Genomic DNA, 16751 nt, shown 5'->3' with positions numbered 1-16751 from the left:
CCTCCATTGGGATTTTTGATGGGGTTTTAATTCTTGTTCATAGTTGAAGCTGTAAGACCTTTTTTTCAGGCCGTAAGAAGCAGCCACGTGAAATGCTGTAAAGCACTTGGTGGCTCAGTCCACTTTGTCTTATAACCTTTGGGACAAGGGTTGGCATTTGTAGGCGCTGGCTTCTGCTCTGCGGGGATATCTAGCTCCTGTTCTTGCCACACAGGTCCCCCACCCACCTCAGGCACGGCACAGTTATTTTCTACTGTGAGACATTTCCCGTGTCCTTTACAGAATTTCAGTGAGAGTAGCACAGTAAGGCAGACTGTGCAAGCCAGGTGACCACCAGGCTGCGCTCGGCTGTGCCCCAGGGTCCATCGCTGCAGGAGACATCTGCGGAAAGCCAGCTCCCACCCACACCATCAGCTGACTAATCCTATAAGGAGTGAAGCTAGACTGGCTGTGCCTTCTGCCCGACTCTGAGATGATGTACACCCCTGTGCAGCGTGAGAATCAGTTGGTTCTCATGAGGACCGAGGTCTTTGTTTCCCTCTGATAGATGTCCCACAGTGCAGCTGCTGGGTTGCATGGCAGTGTCCTGTTTAGCTGTTGGACTCCCGGCTGCTCTGTACTCCCTTCCCCGGCAGTGCCTCGTTCTCTTAACGCCACCTTCTCCTCGTAGCCAGGCATGGTGGACATGTTTGCGTGTGCTTGATTCCCGCCGTGTGTCTCTTGTGGCAAAAGGTTTCTTTTTTTACCATTTTCTTACTGGATATTTGTTTTACCATTGACCTTCTTATCCACCTGCCCCCCTTCCCCGCCCCCGCCTCTTGCTGGCTGTGTGGTTTCCAGCCGCTTTCTCCTAATATGTACTTTTTAAGCGGGCCTATAAAAGCAGGTTTATTTCTAAAGTCCAGTTTATCAACTCCCCCTTTCCTGGCTTTCCCTTGGACTGTCGGCTCTGACAGTTCTGCCGTGGGTCCCAAGCAATTCCTCTTAAGGTTTCCCCACAAGTTTCATAGTTCTGTGTTTTGCATTTAAGTCCCCAAATCATTTAGAGATCACATTCGTGAGGGCTGTGCCTGGGTTCTGGGTTTCATCTCCCCCTCTCCTGGCTCCCCTCTGTGTGGAAGGCTGTCCTCCCACTGGCTACTCCTGCACCATTGTCCAGGCTGCCAGGCTCACAGTGAGGGTGTGTCCTGAGCTCTGCTCTGTCCTGAGCTCTGCTGTCTGCCCCATGCTGACTCTGCAGTAGCCATTCACTACCCCAGAGGGCTGCTTTTGCCTTCCTCCTCTCCCCTTTCCCAGGGGTGAAGTCTGTGTTAATGTCACTTCCTGGCCACTCCACAAGCCTGTCATCCCTGTAGACTGGCTGTCCCATCCTCCTGATTCTATGGCTGATAGGTGTTTGTTTGTTTGTTTGTTAATTGGAACTTGCTCATGTGATTATCATGAGACTCGAGGTCTTGTCCAGTTCTGCTTACCACACTCTATAAGAGGAAGGAGGACAGTGCCTTATGGCAAGTGGGGACAAGTCCAGAAACCTGCTGGGCCTCTCGATGCTGCTTCCCACCAAGAAGATAACTTAGGATTATCATTACTGTGATAACACCATGACCAAAAGCTACTTGGGGGAGAAAGGGTTAATCACAGTTCCCTAGAGCTGTCCATCATCAAAACAGTGAGGGCAGGAACCTGGAGGCAGGAGCTGAGGCAGAGGTCTTGGGGGTGGTGGGTGGGGGCTGGCTGCTTACTCGCTTGCCTCCTGTGGCTTAGCCAGCTTTCTTATAGAACCCAGGACCACTAGCCCAGGACCCCACCCCATCCATCACTAACTCAGAAAATGCCCTGCCAGCTTGCCTACAGCCTGAACTTATGGAGACATTTTCTTAATTGAGGGTTTTTCCCCTCTGATGACTAGCTTGTGTCAGGTTGGCATAAAAGTCACCATTGCAGAAAGCCTCTTACTGGCCCTTCTGAGGGCTCCTGTGGCAGTGTTAGATTGCTTCCAGGTGGGTAACAGAGTTATCTCAGCCTGGTGGATGTGAACCTTGTGACTCCCCCTCGAGCTTGGTTCATTCCATTCCTGCCTGGGACTCTGGACTCCTCTTAAGAGCCCATCATGGATGGGTGAGGCTGGGCTCTGCTGGTATAGAGTTTTTCGTGAGTTTTCCCTCTTACCAGAGAGAACTGATTTTGTCAGCATTTGTTTTCTTGTTTGTTTGGTTTTTGTTTTGTTTCCATCTGTGCCCTTTGGTTTAGGCAATTTCCAACTTATTCCACCCTGAGTCAGGTTAATGAGGCTTAAGGAAGTTTCAGAGCTTCTGGGCACCACCTTGTCTTCTAGGGCACAGCATGCCCTTTCTGATCTGGTTGTTTTATTTCTCTTATTCTGAGATCTGGGGCTCTCAGTTGTGCATCACAGAACAGGAAGAAAAGGTAAAGGATATATCCTCCATCATCTGCACATTGCATTCTGGTCATCTTCCAGTCCTGCCCTCCTTTCTTGTCCCCTCCCTTCCCACGGATGCCCATCCTTTCCCAGCTAGCTCTGCTTCTGCTACTTTTTTGGTGTCCGTGACCCAAAGAATTTTGTTAGGATTGTTTACAGAAACATAAGTGAGTTTGTTTACAGGAACATGAATTCCTTACCAATGGCTAATACCACTGAAGAAAACATCTCTCTCTCTCCACTGCCTACTGTTAACTGCCTGTAAATGTTTAGGCGGGGGAGACCCCTATGAGCCCCTCCCCATTTCATGACAGGGTGTTGATAGGTCCTGTCTTGGGCATGTGATCACAGCTACTGTGATAGAACAACTGTGTCATGCTTGGAAGCCAGCTTTCTATTCTGTTCCCTACCTGACTCCAGCTTTTACTCCCTTTTCAGTTAAATTCCCTGAGCCGTGTGTGTGTGTGTGTGTGTGTGTGTGTGTGTGTGTGTGTGTGTGTGTGTGTGTTGGGGGTGATAGCGATGTTCCATCCATGACTAAGCAGTCATTATTTATTCTTGGTACTTGGAACAGTTATGGATCTCTGAAGTTACACCAATCATTGCAAAAAGAAGCATCTGTGTCCTCTGCCTGCCTCAAGCCTCCTTTGAGCAAACAAGAGCTTCCTGTGAAGTTTCCATCTCACCACGGGGGCTGGGTTTCTCAAGCGATGTCTGTTTCCTGTCCTGTTAACTTACCTACACTTATTTACTGTCTCTACAGTATTGTGGTCCAACCTCTGGCCATAGCTTGTCTGAATGAACAACTGTATCCCTGTTTCCTGAGATTACCCCATCATTGGGAAGAGTGCCTGCCCCCTACAGTGTTCCCACACTTGATACTTCACCAAACCCCTACTTTCTCCTAAAACTTTCCATGGTGGTTTGGGCTGCTGAGATGGCTCCTACGTGAAGGTGCTTACTGCACAAGCCTGAAGAGACCAGTTTATTTCTGGAATCCACATAAAGGTGGAAGGAGAGAACCAACTGTAAAATTACCTTCTGATCTCCACACACACACTAAAAACTCAAATATTCCCGTGAGGACACTGTGTCATACATGGCAGAGCCATATAAAGTGTGTGCCCAGATACTATTATTTCATCTATAAATACTTCAGTGTGCACCTCTAACAGATGGCTACTGCTTCTACACCCATAATTGTTAGCAAAAGTTCCTTAGCAGAGCTGGCTGTCTAGACATTTGGATTCCTCAACTGCAAAATCTATCTGATTCATTTTAGGTTCTTATAGTACCCAGCTCTGCTTTCAACATAATGGATACTCTGAAAGTATATCTTAAGATAATGATTTAATATAAAGTGATAATGCCTTTATAACTCCCTGGAAAACTTTTGTTTTAACATTTTTTCATTTTATATGTGTGGGTGTTTTGCCAGCATGTGTGTGTGTGTGTGTGTGTGTGTGTGTGTATGTATATGCATGTGTGCATGTTTGTGTGTGTGTGTGTGTATTTATGTATGTCTATGCACTATGTGCATGTAGTCCCCATGGAGGCCACAAAGGGCATCATATCCCCTGGGACTGGAGTTACAGACAGTTTTGAGCCTCCATGTGGGTGATGGGAATCAAACCTGGGTCCTGTGAATATCAGTCAGTGCCTATAACCACTGAGCCATCTCTCCAATCCTTTTAATAAAGGTTTATTTTTTTTTTTTTTTTTTTTTTTTTTTTTTTTTGGTTTTCTCTGTGTAGTTCTGGCTGTCCTGGAACTCACTCTGTAGACCAGGCTGGCCTCGAACTCAGAAATCCACCTGCCTCTGCCTCCCAAGTGCTGGGATTACAGGCGTGTGCCACCACTGCCTGGCTGAATAAAGGATTCTATGTAGAAACTCCATCAGTGTTTAACAGTACATTTACCAGAGGGGAAAAAAAACCGAGAATAAAATTAGTAACTAATGATTGTCATGAAATCTGTATGTATTTTATGCAAGTGTTTTATGAGATATATGTACTTCTTAGCAGATTTAATCACCCTTTTCCTAAAAACAAGGAATTTATTTTATTGATATTGATAGAGCAAATTTTGTTTACGAAGCAATGTTTGTTTCAAAATTTGCAAATGTTTTTTCTCTTAATTGCAACTGATCAGAAATAATCTGGAAGATGAAAACCTTGAGTTTTTAGTGATTGGGCAGCTGAAAATTTTCTTTAGATCTTTTCTCGGTTTCTCCTGCCGGTGAGATGGGAGCTGTGTGTGGGGAAGGAATCATATTAGACTGAGCTGTATCAGATGTAAGCTACTCCACACATTCTGCTCTCCTGCGATGTGCTGTGGGGATGTGCAGAAGTGTGGGTGAAGTACTTGGGGGTCTTGTTGTGTGAGGTCACTTTGTCACCCATTCATAGTTCTGTTAGGACAGAGGCTAGATACTGGGTAAGACATGGCTGTTGACAGCAGGCCTTTATGGGCTAGAATTACCACCTTGTCCTTGACCCAGAACCCTTAGTGGCCTTTACTCCCCGGGTAAAGCGTGAGGTTCCTGGACACTGCCCTAGGCTTCCTTTGTGGTGACCCCTTTCTTATGTCCAGTGTCCCTCCACATAAGACAGCTACATCAGGGTCCTTTGTTGGCCCAGAACATGCTGAGAGGAGGTGAAAGAGACTGGGAATGTTCTTTCTCAGATGGCAGGCTCCTTACGATTCTTGTTGTTTTGACTGTAGCGATATGATCACACAATGACTCCATACCTCATTTTGCAAGGATCACACACTAAGCATTGTTTCTTGCTGTCTTTCAGACAAAAGAGGTCTCCGCCAGTCAAGAAACCCTCAAAAGCACTTTACCATGGATGTGGAAGATGAAGAGAACTTGAGTAAGATCCCGGCCTATCACGTAGTGTCCAATAGTTCATAGCCAATTAAAATTTTAGTGTTTTCGTAAGTTTGACTGATAAGAGCGGTTTGATATTTCCTGAGATGTGGGCTGTTGACAGAGGTGGGCTTCTATATAATAGGCTTCAATATTTACTGTAGATATTTTCTTTACAGCCACCCTATCTAGAGTTCTCATCCCTCATTACCATCATGGGACCATCATTTTTATTCCAGAAATATGCCTCTAGGTGCCTGTCCCATAATGCTGTGTGGCTTCATGTGACATTGTGGTTCTTGTTATAAAGCTCTGAACTTGCACCAGTATGAACTCAAGAAAACCTTTTTGATTGACTCAGATACCTGGTCACTGGGATAACTGTTCATAAGGCTCCCTTCAGACACAGTTGCTACTCCCACCTTGGAGGGAAGGGAGTCCGTGTGATTTTAGTCTCTGAAGACTGGACCGTGATTGGTGCTTATGTGAACCAAACCCTCACTGGGGCCCTTTATGCTCTCCAGCATCTTCCACAGGGCTGCAGGTATGGGGCCTCGGGCACACCGATATTTCTGCCCACCCTCAGATCTAAATGGGAAGTTGTCTGGAAGAAGGCAGTTTTCCAGCTCAGGTGCTCTGTCTGAAGGAAAAATGTACAGCCACACAGCAGAGCCGCATTTTCCTGGGGGTGGTGTGATGGTGAGACCCAGGCTCAGCACGCTTTCTGTGACTCAGTCTACTGGCACGGGCTGCCGCTCTGCAATTCTCGGATACCCAGAGCCTAACAGCGTTGCGTGAGGCCAGTCTGTGCCCCACTGCCGTGCTGGATCTGGGGTAGGCTCTGCAGCAGACATCGTCCACTCTGAGGATGGCCACTGGCTAGCACAAGGCAGCAGTCCAGTGCCATTTTAAGAAATGTAGCTGGCATGCATTTTCCTCTGCCAGTGTGGGCACTGCTCACTGGTTGCTTCTCCTCAGTTCTGCTCTTGAGATGTTTTAAAAGCTGTGGAGTTTTGCTGGCAGGTCCACTGGTCACTCTCAGCTTTGCCAGGTTTTAAATCTGCATTTCAGACAGTATTGCCAATGCTGTGCCAAGCCAGCAACCCCCCCGGGGAGTGTGTGAAGGTGTCCCTAGAACTACCTACTGGCTGGGGACTGTGGATTTTGTCTCCAGCTGTGGCTATCACCATTGAGCCTTGGTTAATTTAACTAAGAAAGTGTCCTCCCAAAGAATATTCCTTTAACAATAAACGTTGGGGTCTAGTGCAAACTTAGAAATGTCAGCCTTGCGCATCTCTTGTGGTTTTAAAAGCAGTTAAAGTTGCACTGTGATTCACTTCGCATTCTAAATGCAGCAGTGTGCTACACGGAGAGTGTCTGCTTCAGCTGACCGTGGGCTCTGTCTCTAATTGGAGTATTTTATTTTTGTTTCCCCAGGAATGTTTTTTTTTGATACCATGTGATCGGTACCTTTATTTATGAAGTAAGAGTTGAGAATGATCTCCACTTTCACAGGAAGTGTTTTTGTTTTTGTTTTTTTTCCTCCTAATCTTGACTGTTAACTTAGTTCCGAGGGCGTTTGGCTGTTTGACGTCACTAACGTTTGGGTAAATGCGCGTCAGAGTGCCTGGTCAATGATGTGCATTTCCATGCTGATAATTATGTTACTGAGAAAGCTGAACTGTGAGCAGATGCAGTGTGTGATGTTCAACCCTTTATTAACCTCTGTCCGTCTCTGCTCTGCCTTCTCACCTTTTGTTCCCTGAGTACCGAAAGGAGTAACCTACCGGTCTTTTGCTGGAGGATGTTATAAATGAAAATTTAGTGCCCGTTCCGTTAGCTTTGTCAGCTGGGAGAAGTGGCGTGTGTGTCAGGAGTCTTCTGGGCAGGGGTGTCTCCTGAGAGACCCCGCCCCGCCTCACACAGGAGACTTTCCACGGTCTGAGTCTGTCTTGGTAGTCTTTGCTGTGTCAGCTGGATCAGACTGGCAACGACGACCAAGATGTCCATCACATTAACCCTGCCATGGGCTCACTGAGGAACATTTGCAGCGTTTTCAGATTACAAGACACAAAGAAAGTCCACTGATGTGGTGCATAGTAGACACAGACCCCCCCAAAGCCATCCTATCCGGGAATATTTCCATCAGTTAAGATTTACTTTGGATTTTAGGAGCTAGTGGTTGGAGATCTAAGTAAACACTGCACAGGCCCAGTGCACAGGACTGTGAAACTGAAGGGTAAAAGGGGGGTCAGTCTTTCTTTTTTCTTCAGAAGGCTTAATAAGCCAGAGAGAACCTAACATGCTCCCCTTAAAAAGAACAGTCTTTTTTTTTTTTTTTTTTTTTTGGCTTGGCAGGAGGTTGAGACAAAGCCACAGCTCTGGTAGCCTCGTTGGTCAGCTGTTTTTAGAAAGGTGGGTTTGCTGGCTTCTTGTGAAGTTAGGGATCACAGCTTGCCTGCTGCTCCAGGACTGTGTCCTGTTCTCACTCCTTTTTTAGCATAAAATTTATCGAAGCTTCTGAAGCAAATAGTGCGGAAACATAATGAAAAGTCTTCAGTGGATACATTATTCTTCAAAAACAAATCCCGTAAAGTCATATAATACTATACCTTATTATGTAAGCAGTTTTCTATGATCGATTCATAAACGAAACCAAATAATCACGTGTTGATCAGATGTTGGGACCCTCGAGAGCCAAGGCATCTGGGAATACACGTTTCTAAACGGCACCTCCTCTCCTGAGAAGTGCTTTAGTTTAAAAAGTGTTGTCTGTTAAGGTCAGTAACCTCGTGAAGGAAGCGTACGCTGAGGGAATTGCCCATGTGCTGGTGGACTCAGAAACCACTTCATCAGAATTAGTGTGGATTAGCCTAACACGTAACATTGTGATAAGCTAGCAAGATTCAGGATGTCTATGGCAGAGAAAATAGTTTAAAATGTTTACCTTCTAGTGCAGAAGAAATCAATAAACTAAGTAGAAGAGATAATAGGTCCATTAGTTTTCAAAAAAAAAAAAATCTCCAAATGCATTTCACCCCTAAACAGTTACATCTTTGGTCAGTGTATAGTTCCTCACGTTTGCACTGAGAAGGAAATACACACACACACACACACACACACATCACTTACCCAGCTACAAAGGGATAAAGGAATCTATAAATTTTGCATTTACAAGATCCTGCAACGAAGGCGTTGTAAGTTACTCTTTCTGGGCACCACAGGTTCCAGCAGCACTGATGTTAAAGAAAACCGCAATCTGGACAACATGCCCCCCAAGGACAGCAGCACAACCGGGCCTGGCGAGGGTATTCCGCTCTCCAACGGGGGTGGTGGTAGCACCAGCAGGAAGCGGCCCCTGGAGGAGGGCAGCAATGGCCACTCCAAGTACCGCCTGAAGAAGCGAAGGAAAACACCAGGGCCTGTTCTGCCCAAGAACGCCCTGATGCAGCTGAACGAGATCAAACCCGGCTTACAGTACATGCTGCTGTCCCAGACAGGCCCCGTGCACGCACCTCTGTTTGTCATGTCTGTGGAGGTAAACGGGCAGGTCTTTGAGGGCTCTGGCCCTACAAAGAAAAAGGCAAAACTCCATGCTGCTGAGAAGGCCCTGAGGTCTTTTGTCCAGTTCCCCAACGCCTCCGAGGCCCACCTGGCCATGGGAAGGACTCTCTCTGTGAATACAGACTTCACGTCTGATCAGGCCGACTTCCCTGACACGCTCTTCAATGGCTTTGAGACTCCAGACAAGTCAGAGCCACCCTTCTACGTAGGCTCCAATGGGGATGACTCCTTCAGCTCAAGTGGAGACGTTAGCCTGTCAGCCTCCCCAGTGCCTGCCACCCTTACCCAGCCTCCTCTGCCCATCCCACCACCATTCCCACCCCCAAGTGGGAAGAATCCCGTGATGATCTTGAATGAGCTACGCCCAGGGCTGAAGTATGACTTCCTCTCTGAGAGTGGGGAGAGCCACGCCAAGAGCTTTGTCATGTCCGTGGTGGTAGATGGCCAGTTCTTTGAGGGCTCAGGGAGAAACAAGAAGCTTGCCAAGGCCCGGGCTGCACAGTCTGCCTTGGCTACTGTCTTCAATTTGCACTTGGACCAAACACCATCTCGCCAGCCTGTCCTCAGTGAGGGTCTTCAGTTGCATTTGCCACAGGTGAGGAAACGTGTACTTGCAAATGAGTGGCCATTGCCCTTGGTGACATTTTAAAGCAGCCTTTAGTCTTCACTGTTGCTTTTGACTCCTTAGGTTACTAAGCTTTCAACAGGAGCAGTTGCCAGTAAGTCTGGCTATGGAGTAACTTTGCCTTAGTTTCCATGGTCACTGAGAATCTGATTTAGTCCCTTGATGCTGGCTAGGGTCATGACAATTCAGTGCAGGGATACCTCAGGGCCCTCACCAGCACAGCCACAATTCCCTTTCCACTGAATTATGCCCCCCAAAGAGACCCTCACCCCACAGCAAGCCTTTATTGGGAAAGGGGCAGGGGGTCCAAATGCTGGAGTTTTGTCCTCTGTTCAGTGGGGCATTCTTTGAATCATTGCACAGAAAACTCATGGCCAGAATAAGGGCTGCCGGCCAGTCTGCTGATGAAGGCCCCCTGTTAAGGTCTAGGTGATGAAGCACTCCCCCTAGAGCAGTAGGGAGCTGCTGGCAGGGCAGGGGTGTGGCGGGGGGAGCACTTTCATAAACACTTGAGAACCTGCCAGTTGCTAGGCATCTCTGTATGCCGGAATTCCTATGTGGCACCTCTGGGCTTCTCCCTGCTCCAGCTGGATGTGGACAGCCACTCAAGTTTGTGCCCCTTATAGAAAACTCACAGTAAAGAAAGAGAAATTTAAGGTAGCTCAGGATGGGTCTCTGAAGGAGGAAGAAGGAAAAGGGAACCTCGGTCCTCACCAGGTCCCAGATCATTGGCTGTGTCTTGGTTCTTGGAGTCCCGATTTCACGCATCTGTTTCTCAGTCTTCTGTCTTAAGCCCTTTGTGTCAACATGTTCTTTAGTGTGGAAGCCGTTGACCAGAACTAGTGAATTAACAAGTTAGAAAATGTGGTGAATAGGAAGGCCATTCTCCTAAGTCTCGGGCGGGGCCCTTTCTCTCTGGCCTGTGTTACAGTTAGAGTTGGGGTGACCATAGTTCTTGGTTTTAATTTACTATTTTCTTTTTAAGGCAAGTTCTCATTATAAACCCTATCTGACCTGAAATTTGCTATGTAGACCAGGTAGGCCTTGAACTCACAGAGATCCATCAGCTTCTACCTCCCGAGTGCTGGGATTAAATCCAAATCTTGGTTTGAAAAGACTTGCCTAAAGCAGTCAAGTACAGCTCAGTGTAGAGGAATGGACATGGTGTCTTACTGATTTCCTGTGACAAGCAAGTACTTGATTCCAGTGAGTCCCTTGTTAGCTCCTCTCCAAGAGTAATGGACTGACCCAGTGGTTGTTATACAAGTCAAATACTCGATCCCAAGTGACTTGATTTCTAGGTGTAGATTTGCTAAAATCTTTTGACCTGGGTTCAACATACCATCTGATGTGACTTGTCTTCCTTTAATGTTGACAATGATTGCCAGACCACTGAAACGATCTCAGATGCCTCAGATCCCATAGAGGGATATCGGACAGATGGTCGGAGGCCAAGTGGCCTCAGCCCTGCTTTCTGTTTTGTTGTTTTGTTTTGCTGGTTGGTTTTGAGACAGGGTAGGGTCACTATGTAGCCCTGATGGTCCTGGAACTCTCTGTGTATGGAAAGGACCAAGCTCCTGACCTGGGGAGGCAAGTGGCATTTGTCAGGATCTAGTCATGGTGTGGTAAGCTGGGCCCCTCTCTGCCTCTTTATGCTGCTTTCCTCTGGGTCCTGAGATGTCAAACATCAATTTCTGGACCTCTGATTTGGAGCCACTTGTCTAGGAACAGTATCCTCACACCTCTGCTCAGTGGCACAACCCACACTGCCAGTTTTAGAGCCCCAGGGTAGCTCAGAAATTTATGAACCGCAGAGGATGAAACCAGTAAGGTCTTTTCTAAAGGGACTTCCAGGACCAATCCCAGTGGCTATATGGCAGAGGTGGGGGTAGGAAGATCACATCCTGCCTTCCAGGAAGGATGTAAGTTCTTGCTTTTTCCCTGAAATATTTCTTAAAGGGCTTGAGCCAAGCATCCTTGGCCTGAGAGCTATCTGTCATCCTGACGAGTCAAGGGTGGGGTGGGGCTAAAGTCAGATAGTGTTGGCCATACCACAGCTGTGGTACTCTGCTACAGCAGGCATGCAGGGTAATGTAGCCGAACTTCAGTATAAAGCAGGGCCTCATCCTTGTTTATGTCATGGAAGGTAAGTGGTTGGGATGTAGGATATTTTATTTTATTATTTGTTTGTTTGTTTATTTATTTACTTATTTGAGACAGAGTCTCCCTGTGTAGCTCTGGCTGCCTTGGAATTTACAATATAGACCAGGTTGAACATGAACTCACAGAGATCCATTCGCCTGTCTGCCTCCCAAGTGTCAGAACTTAAAGGCACAGGCTGCTATGCCCAGCTGCATTTAGGATCTTTAAACTTTTATTGTGAACAGCCCCAGCCACACAGGGTCAGGCCAGAGAGTCAGAACAACTTGTGTTCTTCAGTTACCTGTGTCTCATAATATGTATTCCATAGATATCTGGTCAGGATTCATGGGCTCAGGCTTGTGCAGGAGAATCACTTGGAGTGATAAATCACTTTAAAATAAAAACTTTTAAAGCTTATATTTTAAAATAAAAACTTTTAAAGCTTATATTTTAAAAATCCATTTTTCACAATTTCATATACATACTGTATCTGTGTGTAATTATAGATAGATAGATAGATAGATAGATAGATAGATAGATAGATAGATGTTTCTTTAATCATTTCCTCCCTCCCAGTATCTTCTCTTACTCCTTCCCACTCCTGCTGAAGTCCTTCTTACCAGCAAGCCCCCCTCCTGCCTTCATGGCTTTCTCTTTTTGTGTGTGACCCACTATGTCTGATTGGGGTTGCTTGCACAAGCATGAGTGAGGGGGTGCTTTACTTGAGTAAGGGCTTTTACCAGTAGCTGCGGCAACATGGAAAATGACTTTCCCCCAGCAACTGTTAACTTCCCATGGTTCTTTAGGGAGGGTGGGAGCCTCAAAGCCACGCCCTCCCTCAATACCATGAACACAATGTACAGTCACCTGGGAAGGCAGTCTTGTTGAAGGGCTGTCTATATGGAGGTTGGTCTGGGGATTGTCTAGGGCGGGGAGTATCTTGATTATGTTAATTAATGAGGGAGAAGACTCTTCCCCTAGCAGGGGACCCTAGGTTGTATAAGCATAGAAAAGGCAAATGGAGCACTAGAATGTATTCATTAATCCCTTGCTCTCTCCTCTTGACTGTGGATATAATGTGACCAGTTCTCTCAGGCTCTTGCTGCTGTGACTTCCCTGTGAGCTAAATAAGCCCTTCCTCCCTTCAGCTGCCTTTGCTAGGGTATTTTATCACAGCAACAGGAAAAGACAGCAATACACCTATCCATGATAGAATGGTAATAGAACCCAGCCTTGTTTTCAAGCCTTTGGCAGGTAACCACTAATGATCTTCCTAAGGCAAGGTAGTGGGTGCAGCCGCCATGTCACATCTAGAAAACAGTGTTTCTTGGCCCTTATCACCCCCTCAGTCTCCTACAGTTTTCTGTCCCTTTTCCAGTGTTCCCTTAGTCTTGCAGGGGATGACATAGATGTTCTATTTGGGGCTGAGCATCCAACAGTCACTCTTTCCCATCACCTCTACCTGTCATCACTCTCTACACTCAGCAATGCAGGCTACAAAAAGACGTGCTTCTCTGAGACTGGGCTCAGCACTGGCTCTTAAGTATAAACAAATACTCACAGAGCAGTTTGACAGCATGTCTTTAGCAAAACATCAGCAATGGCTTCCTCTCAAATGGCCATAAGCTTCCCAGCCATGGGCTTTGGACCAGTTTACAGTGCCAAGCATGAATTTCCTTCTGTGGAGCAGGCCTCCAATACAATTTTAAAGTGTTTGGTTGCACCCATAATATTCATGATCAATTACATTAGTGTTCCTGTGTTGTCAGGCACAGGGTCTATGGCTAGATAAACCCACTGATGACTTTTGTCTCTGTGCATACACACCCATCATGCATGTGAGCACACACACACACACACACACACACACACGCTGGGTATGCCTGTGTGGGATTTCTATAGTAGAAGTGAGACTGTAAGCGTCTTTGTATTAGACAGCATGTGCTGGCACTGAGAGAGACTGGTCCCACCACAGGTGGCCCTGGCCCTAAGCTTGCTCTCTGCTCTCCATCCAGGTACTGGCAGATGCTGTCTCACGCCTGGTCCTGGGTAAGTTCAGTGACCTGACAGACAACTTTTCCTCCCCTCATGCACGAAGGAAAGTGCTTTCTGGAGTAGTGATGACCACAGGTAAGCATCTAGCGCTTTGTTCACTCTGTCTGCTTTCTTGATCTTGTGACACCAACAGAAAGTTCCCTTCTATTCCCTTTTATTTTTTCTGTGTTTGTGCATCTGTCATATACAAATATAGGAATTATCCTCAGAAGCCATTCTTTCCTCCTTTGGGGTGGGAACACAGCTCAGCCGGTAAAACACATGTTTAGCTGGTGAGGTTCCTGAGGTCAAGCTCCAGCAACCCCCACCCCTAAAACAAAAAACCTACACAAAACAAAACTCTTCCTTCAAAATGTTCAGTTTTTTTTTTTTAAAAAGGATGTGTGTGTGCGTGTGTGTGTGTGTGTGCGCGTGTGCGCGCGCGTGTGCGTGTGTGCGTGTGCGTGTGTGTGTGTGTGCGTGTGCGTGCGCGTGTGTGCGTGTGCGCGCGCGTGTGCGTGTGTGCGTGTGCATGTGTGCGTGTGCGTGTGTGTGTGCGTGTGTGTGTGTGCGTGTGCGTGTGTGTGTGCGTGTGCGCGCACGTGTGTGCGTGTGTGCGTGTGCGTGTGCGTGTATGCCCACGTGTGTGTGCTTTGTCTATATGTATGATACATACAGTGCCCTCAGAGGCCAGATGAAGGCATCAGATTTCCCTTTGAACTGGAGTTATAGATGTTTGTCAGCTGCCATGCAGGTGCTTGGAATTAAACCTGAATCCTTTGCAAGAGCAGCAAGTGTTCTTAACTGCTGAGCCATCTCTTTAGCCCCCGCAACCCCCCCCCCCAATGTTCAAATTTTCATGGTGTTCTTTGGAGAAAGCATACTGTATTACCATGTGACACCATTGTGATCTGGGTTACTCTGGAAACAACACATTACGATGATCTCTGACTTCTTGACTTCTGTTGAAGCTTAAACCTTCTCTTCTTTATATGTGTCACTACTACCACAGCAGCGTGGATTCTATGGGGAGCAGAAAGAACCCTTGTAAAATCAGAACATCTGGAAAGTTGGTAAAGCACACTTCAGAGATGCCTCTGAGGGCATTTCCAGAGAGTGACAGGGTGGAAGACCTGCCTGAATGGGTCTGGCGGCATCCCATGGCTGGTGGTTCAGAGAATGGGGGGGTTCTGTTAACCTAAGCATATTCATTCTCATTCTCTCTGTTTCTCTTTCTTCTCTTCTCCCTTCCCTCACCCCCATACCCCACCCTCACACCCACTCACAAATACACCCCTTTCTTTCCTGGTCACCATCCTATCCGACCTATTCTGCCACATCCTCCCCCAACAGTGGACTGAAAACAGAAAGTTTAAAAAAAAAATCAGTTTTCTCATGAATTTGTCATACCAGTGACAAATATGTCAGAAACGTGGTGCCATCTGTGATCCAGTGGGATTGTTGCTGTGACTGATAGACTGTGTGGTTCAGAAAAGCCTTTTGGAAGTGGCTTGTGGGAGGAATTTTAGCAATGTTTGGAGGTGTGGACCAAAGAGGCCCCAGAGTGTGTCAGCTCATCTTAGTGGGTGACTTCATGGAGCTCGGAAGACCAGGGCAACTAAGAATGAGGACACGTGTAAGGTTCCAGATGGGGACCCAGAGCATGCTGGAAACTTGGGTTACACTGTATCAAAAAGCTCGTCTACAGTTTGCTGGTCGCCAGTTCTTCCCATTTGGAGTGGGAGGTTTATTGTCAGTGTGTGTCAGGAATGTGTAAAATGTGCTTTAATTGTTACAGGGCTCACAGCTAAGCTTTTGCCTTGAGTCTTGGTAGACTTTGGATTTGAGCAGTTATGACACTTAGAGTTAAACTAAATGCATTTTTCATTAATATCCTTTTGGAGACCAAGGATTAAAGTTGTTTTAGGGTGTGTTTGGCTGTTGGGCTGACTCCCAGTGGACTTAGGATGGCTAACCTTGATTGATTTGAGAAGTGCCTAGGTAGGTCTGGGAGGGCATTTCCAGAGGGGCCTAGGTAGAGAGGGGCAGCCTGAATTTGGACAGCACCATGCTGTAGGCAAGGGGCCCAGGGGAAATCAAAAGGGAAAGAGGAGAAGGCCTGAGTGCAGGCATCCTCTCTGCCTCCAGCCACATGAGTTAATGGTGAGTCAAAATAAAATATGCCCCCTTTAAACTGTTCTCCCAGAATTCTCTTACAGAAAGCAGAAAAGACTAACTACTAGCATTTTGTATCTTTTTTCGACCATTCGCTCATCGCCAAAATGTGTGTCTAAAGCCTGTGAAACGGAACTCGGTGCATAGGTTCAATGCTCTCACTGGCTGGATGGTCTCAGGCAGGTTAATAATCCCTGTGAGCTGCAGTTCTTTTCTTCAAAATAGAAACGAAAGCTCTCAGGGGACACTGTGAAGACAAGCGGTGAGGAGGACTCACTAACGCTCCTGGCACAGTGCCTCCACATAGCCTGTGTCTGAGTTCCTTTCCATGTTGCTATAATCAGATACCCTGATAAAAACAGCTTAGGTGGAGTTACTTCAGCTCATAATTGGAGAAGTCCGTCATGGTAGGGAAGTCGCCTGACAAGAGCTTAAGGCAGCTGGTCACATTGGATCCGTAGTCAAGAAATAAAGAGTGTTTTGTTCAGCTCCCTTTTCTCTCTCTTATGCAGATCAGGATCCCAGCTCAGGGAATGGTGCTGCCCACAGTGGGCAGGTCTTCCTATTTCAGCTAAGTTAATCAAGAAAATCTCTCATAGATATTCCCAAAGGCCAGCCTGTGCTAGAGAACCCCTTACAGATGTGCCCAGAGACTTGTCTCCTAGGTGATTCTAGAGGGTCAGGTTGACAGTGAACACTGACCCTCACAACGTGTAGCACACATCATTTCTGTCACACACATCATTGTGAGTCTGCCTTGAGGCCATACTCGGGATTTGTATGTTGTTGTTGTTGTTGTTATCCTAGAGTTATAGCCCAGGGCCTCACACATGCTTGGTATATGTTCTACCACTGAGAGACACTCCCTTCCATAGTCAGGTCATTGTAGCATGTCTGGG

The 16751-nt window shown here is 46.8% G+C and overlaps 1 protein-coding gene across 4 annotated transcripts in view; it reads left to right on the top strand.

The window, feature by feature from the left end:
- Positions 1–16751, top strand: part of Adarb1 (adenosine deaminase RNA specific B1) — a 121763-nt gene that overhangs the window by 81127 nt on the left and 23885 nt on the right. For all 4 annotated transcript variants that reach the window (XM_034523730.2, XM_034523729.2, XM_034523728.2 and 1 more), the window contains 3 exons: positions 5242–5316; positions 8537–9471; positions 13659–13773. In XM_034523730.2, the coding sequence (XP_034379621.1) occupies positions 5289–5316; positions 8537–9471; positions 13659–13773 (1078 nt within the window). In that variant the 5' untranslated portion in view covers positions 5242–5288. The remainder of the gene's footprint in view (positions 1–5241; positions 5317–8536; positions 9472–13658; positions 13774–16751) is intronic.

Source organism: Arvicanthis niloticus, chromosome 20 (assembly GCF_011762505.2).
Source record: "Arvicanthis niloticus isolate mArvNil1 chromosome 20, mArvNil1.pat.X, whole genome shotgun sequence".
Lineage (NCBI taxonomy): Eukaryota > Metazoa > Chordata > Mammalia > Rodentia > Muridae > Arvicanthis > Arvicanthis niloticus.
Note: the sequence above shows the minus strand (reverse complement) of the source record. Positions and strands in the feature narration are given on the sequence as shown.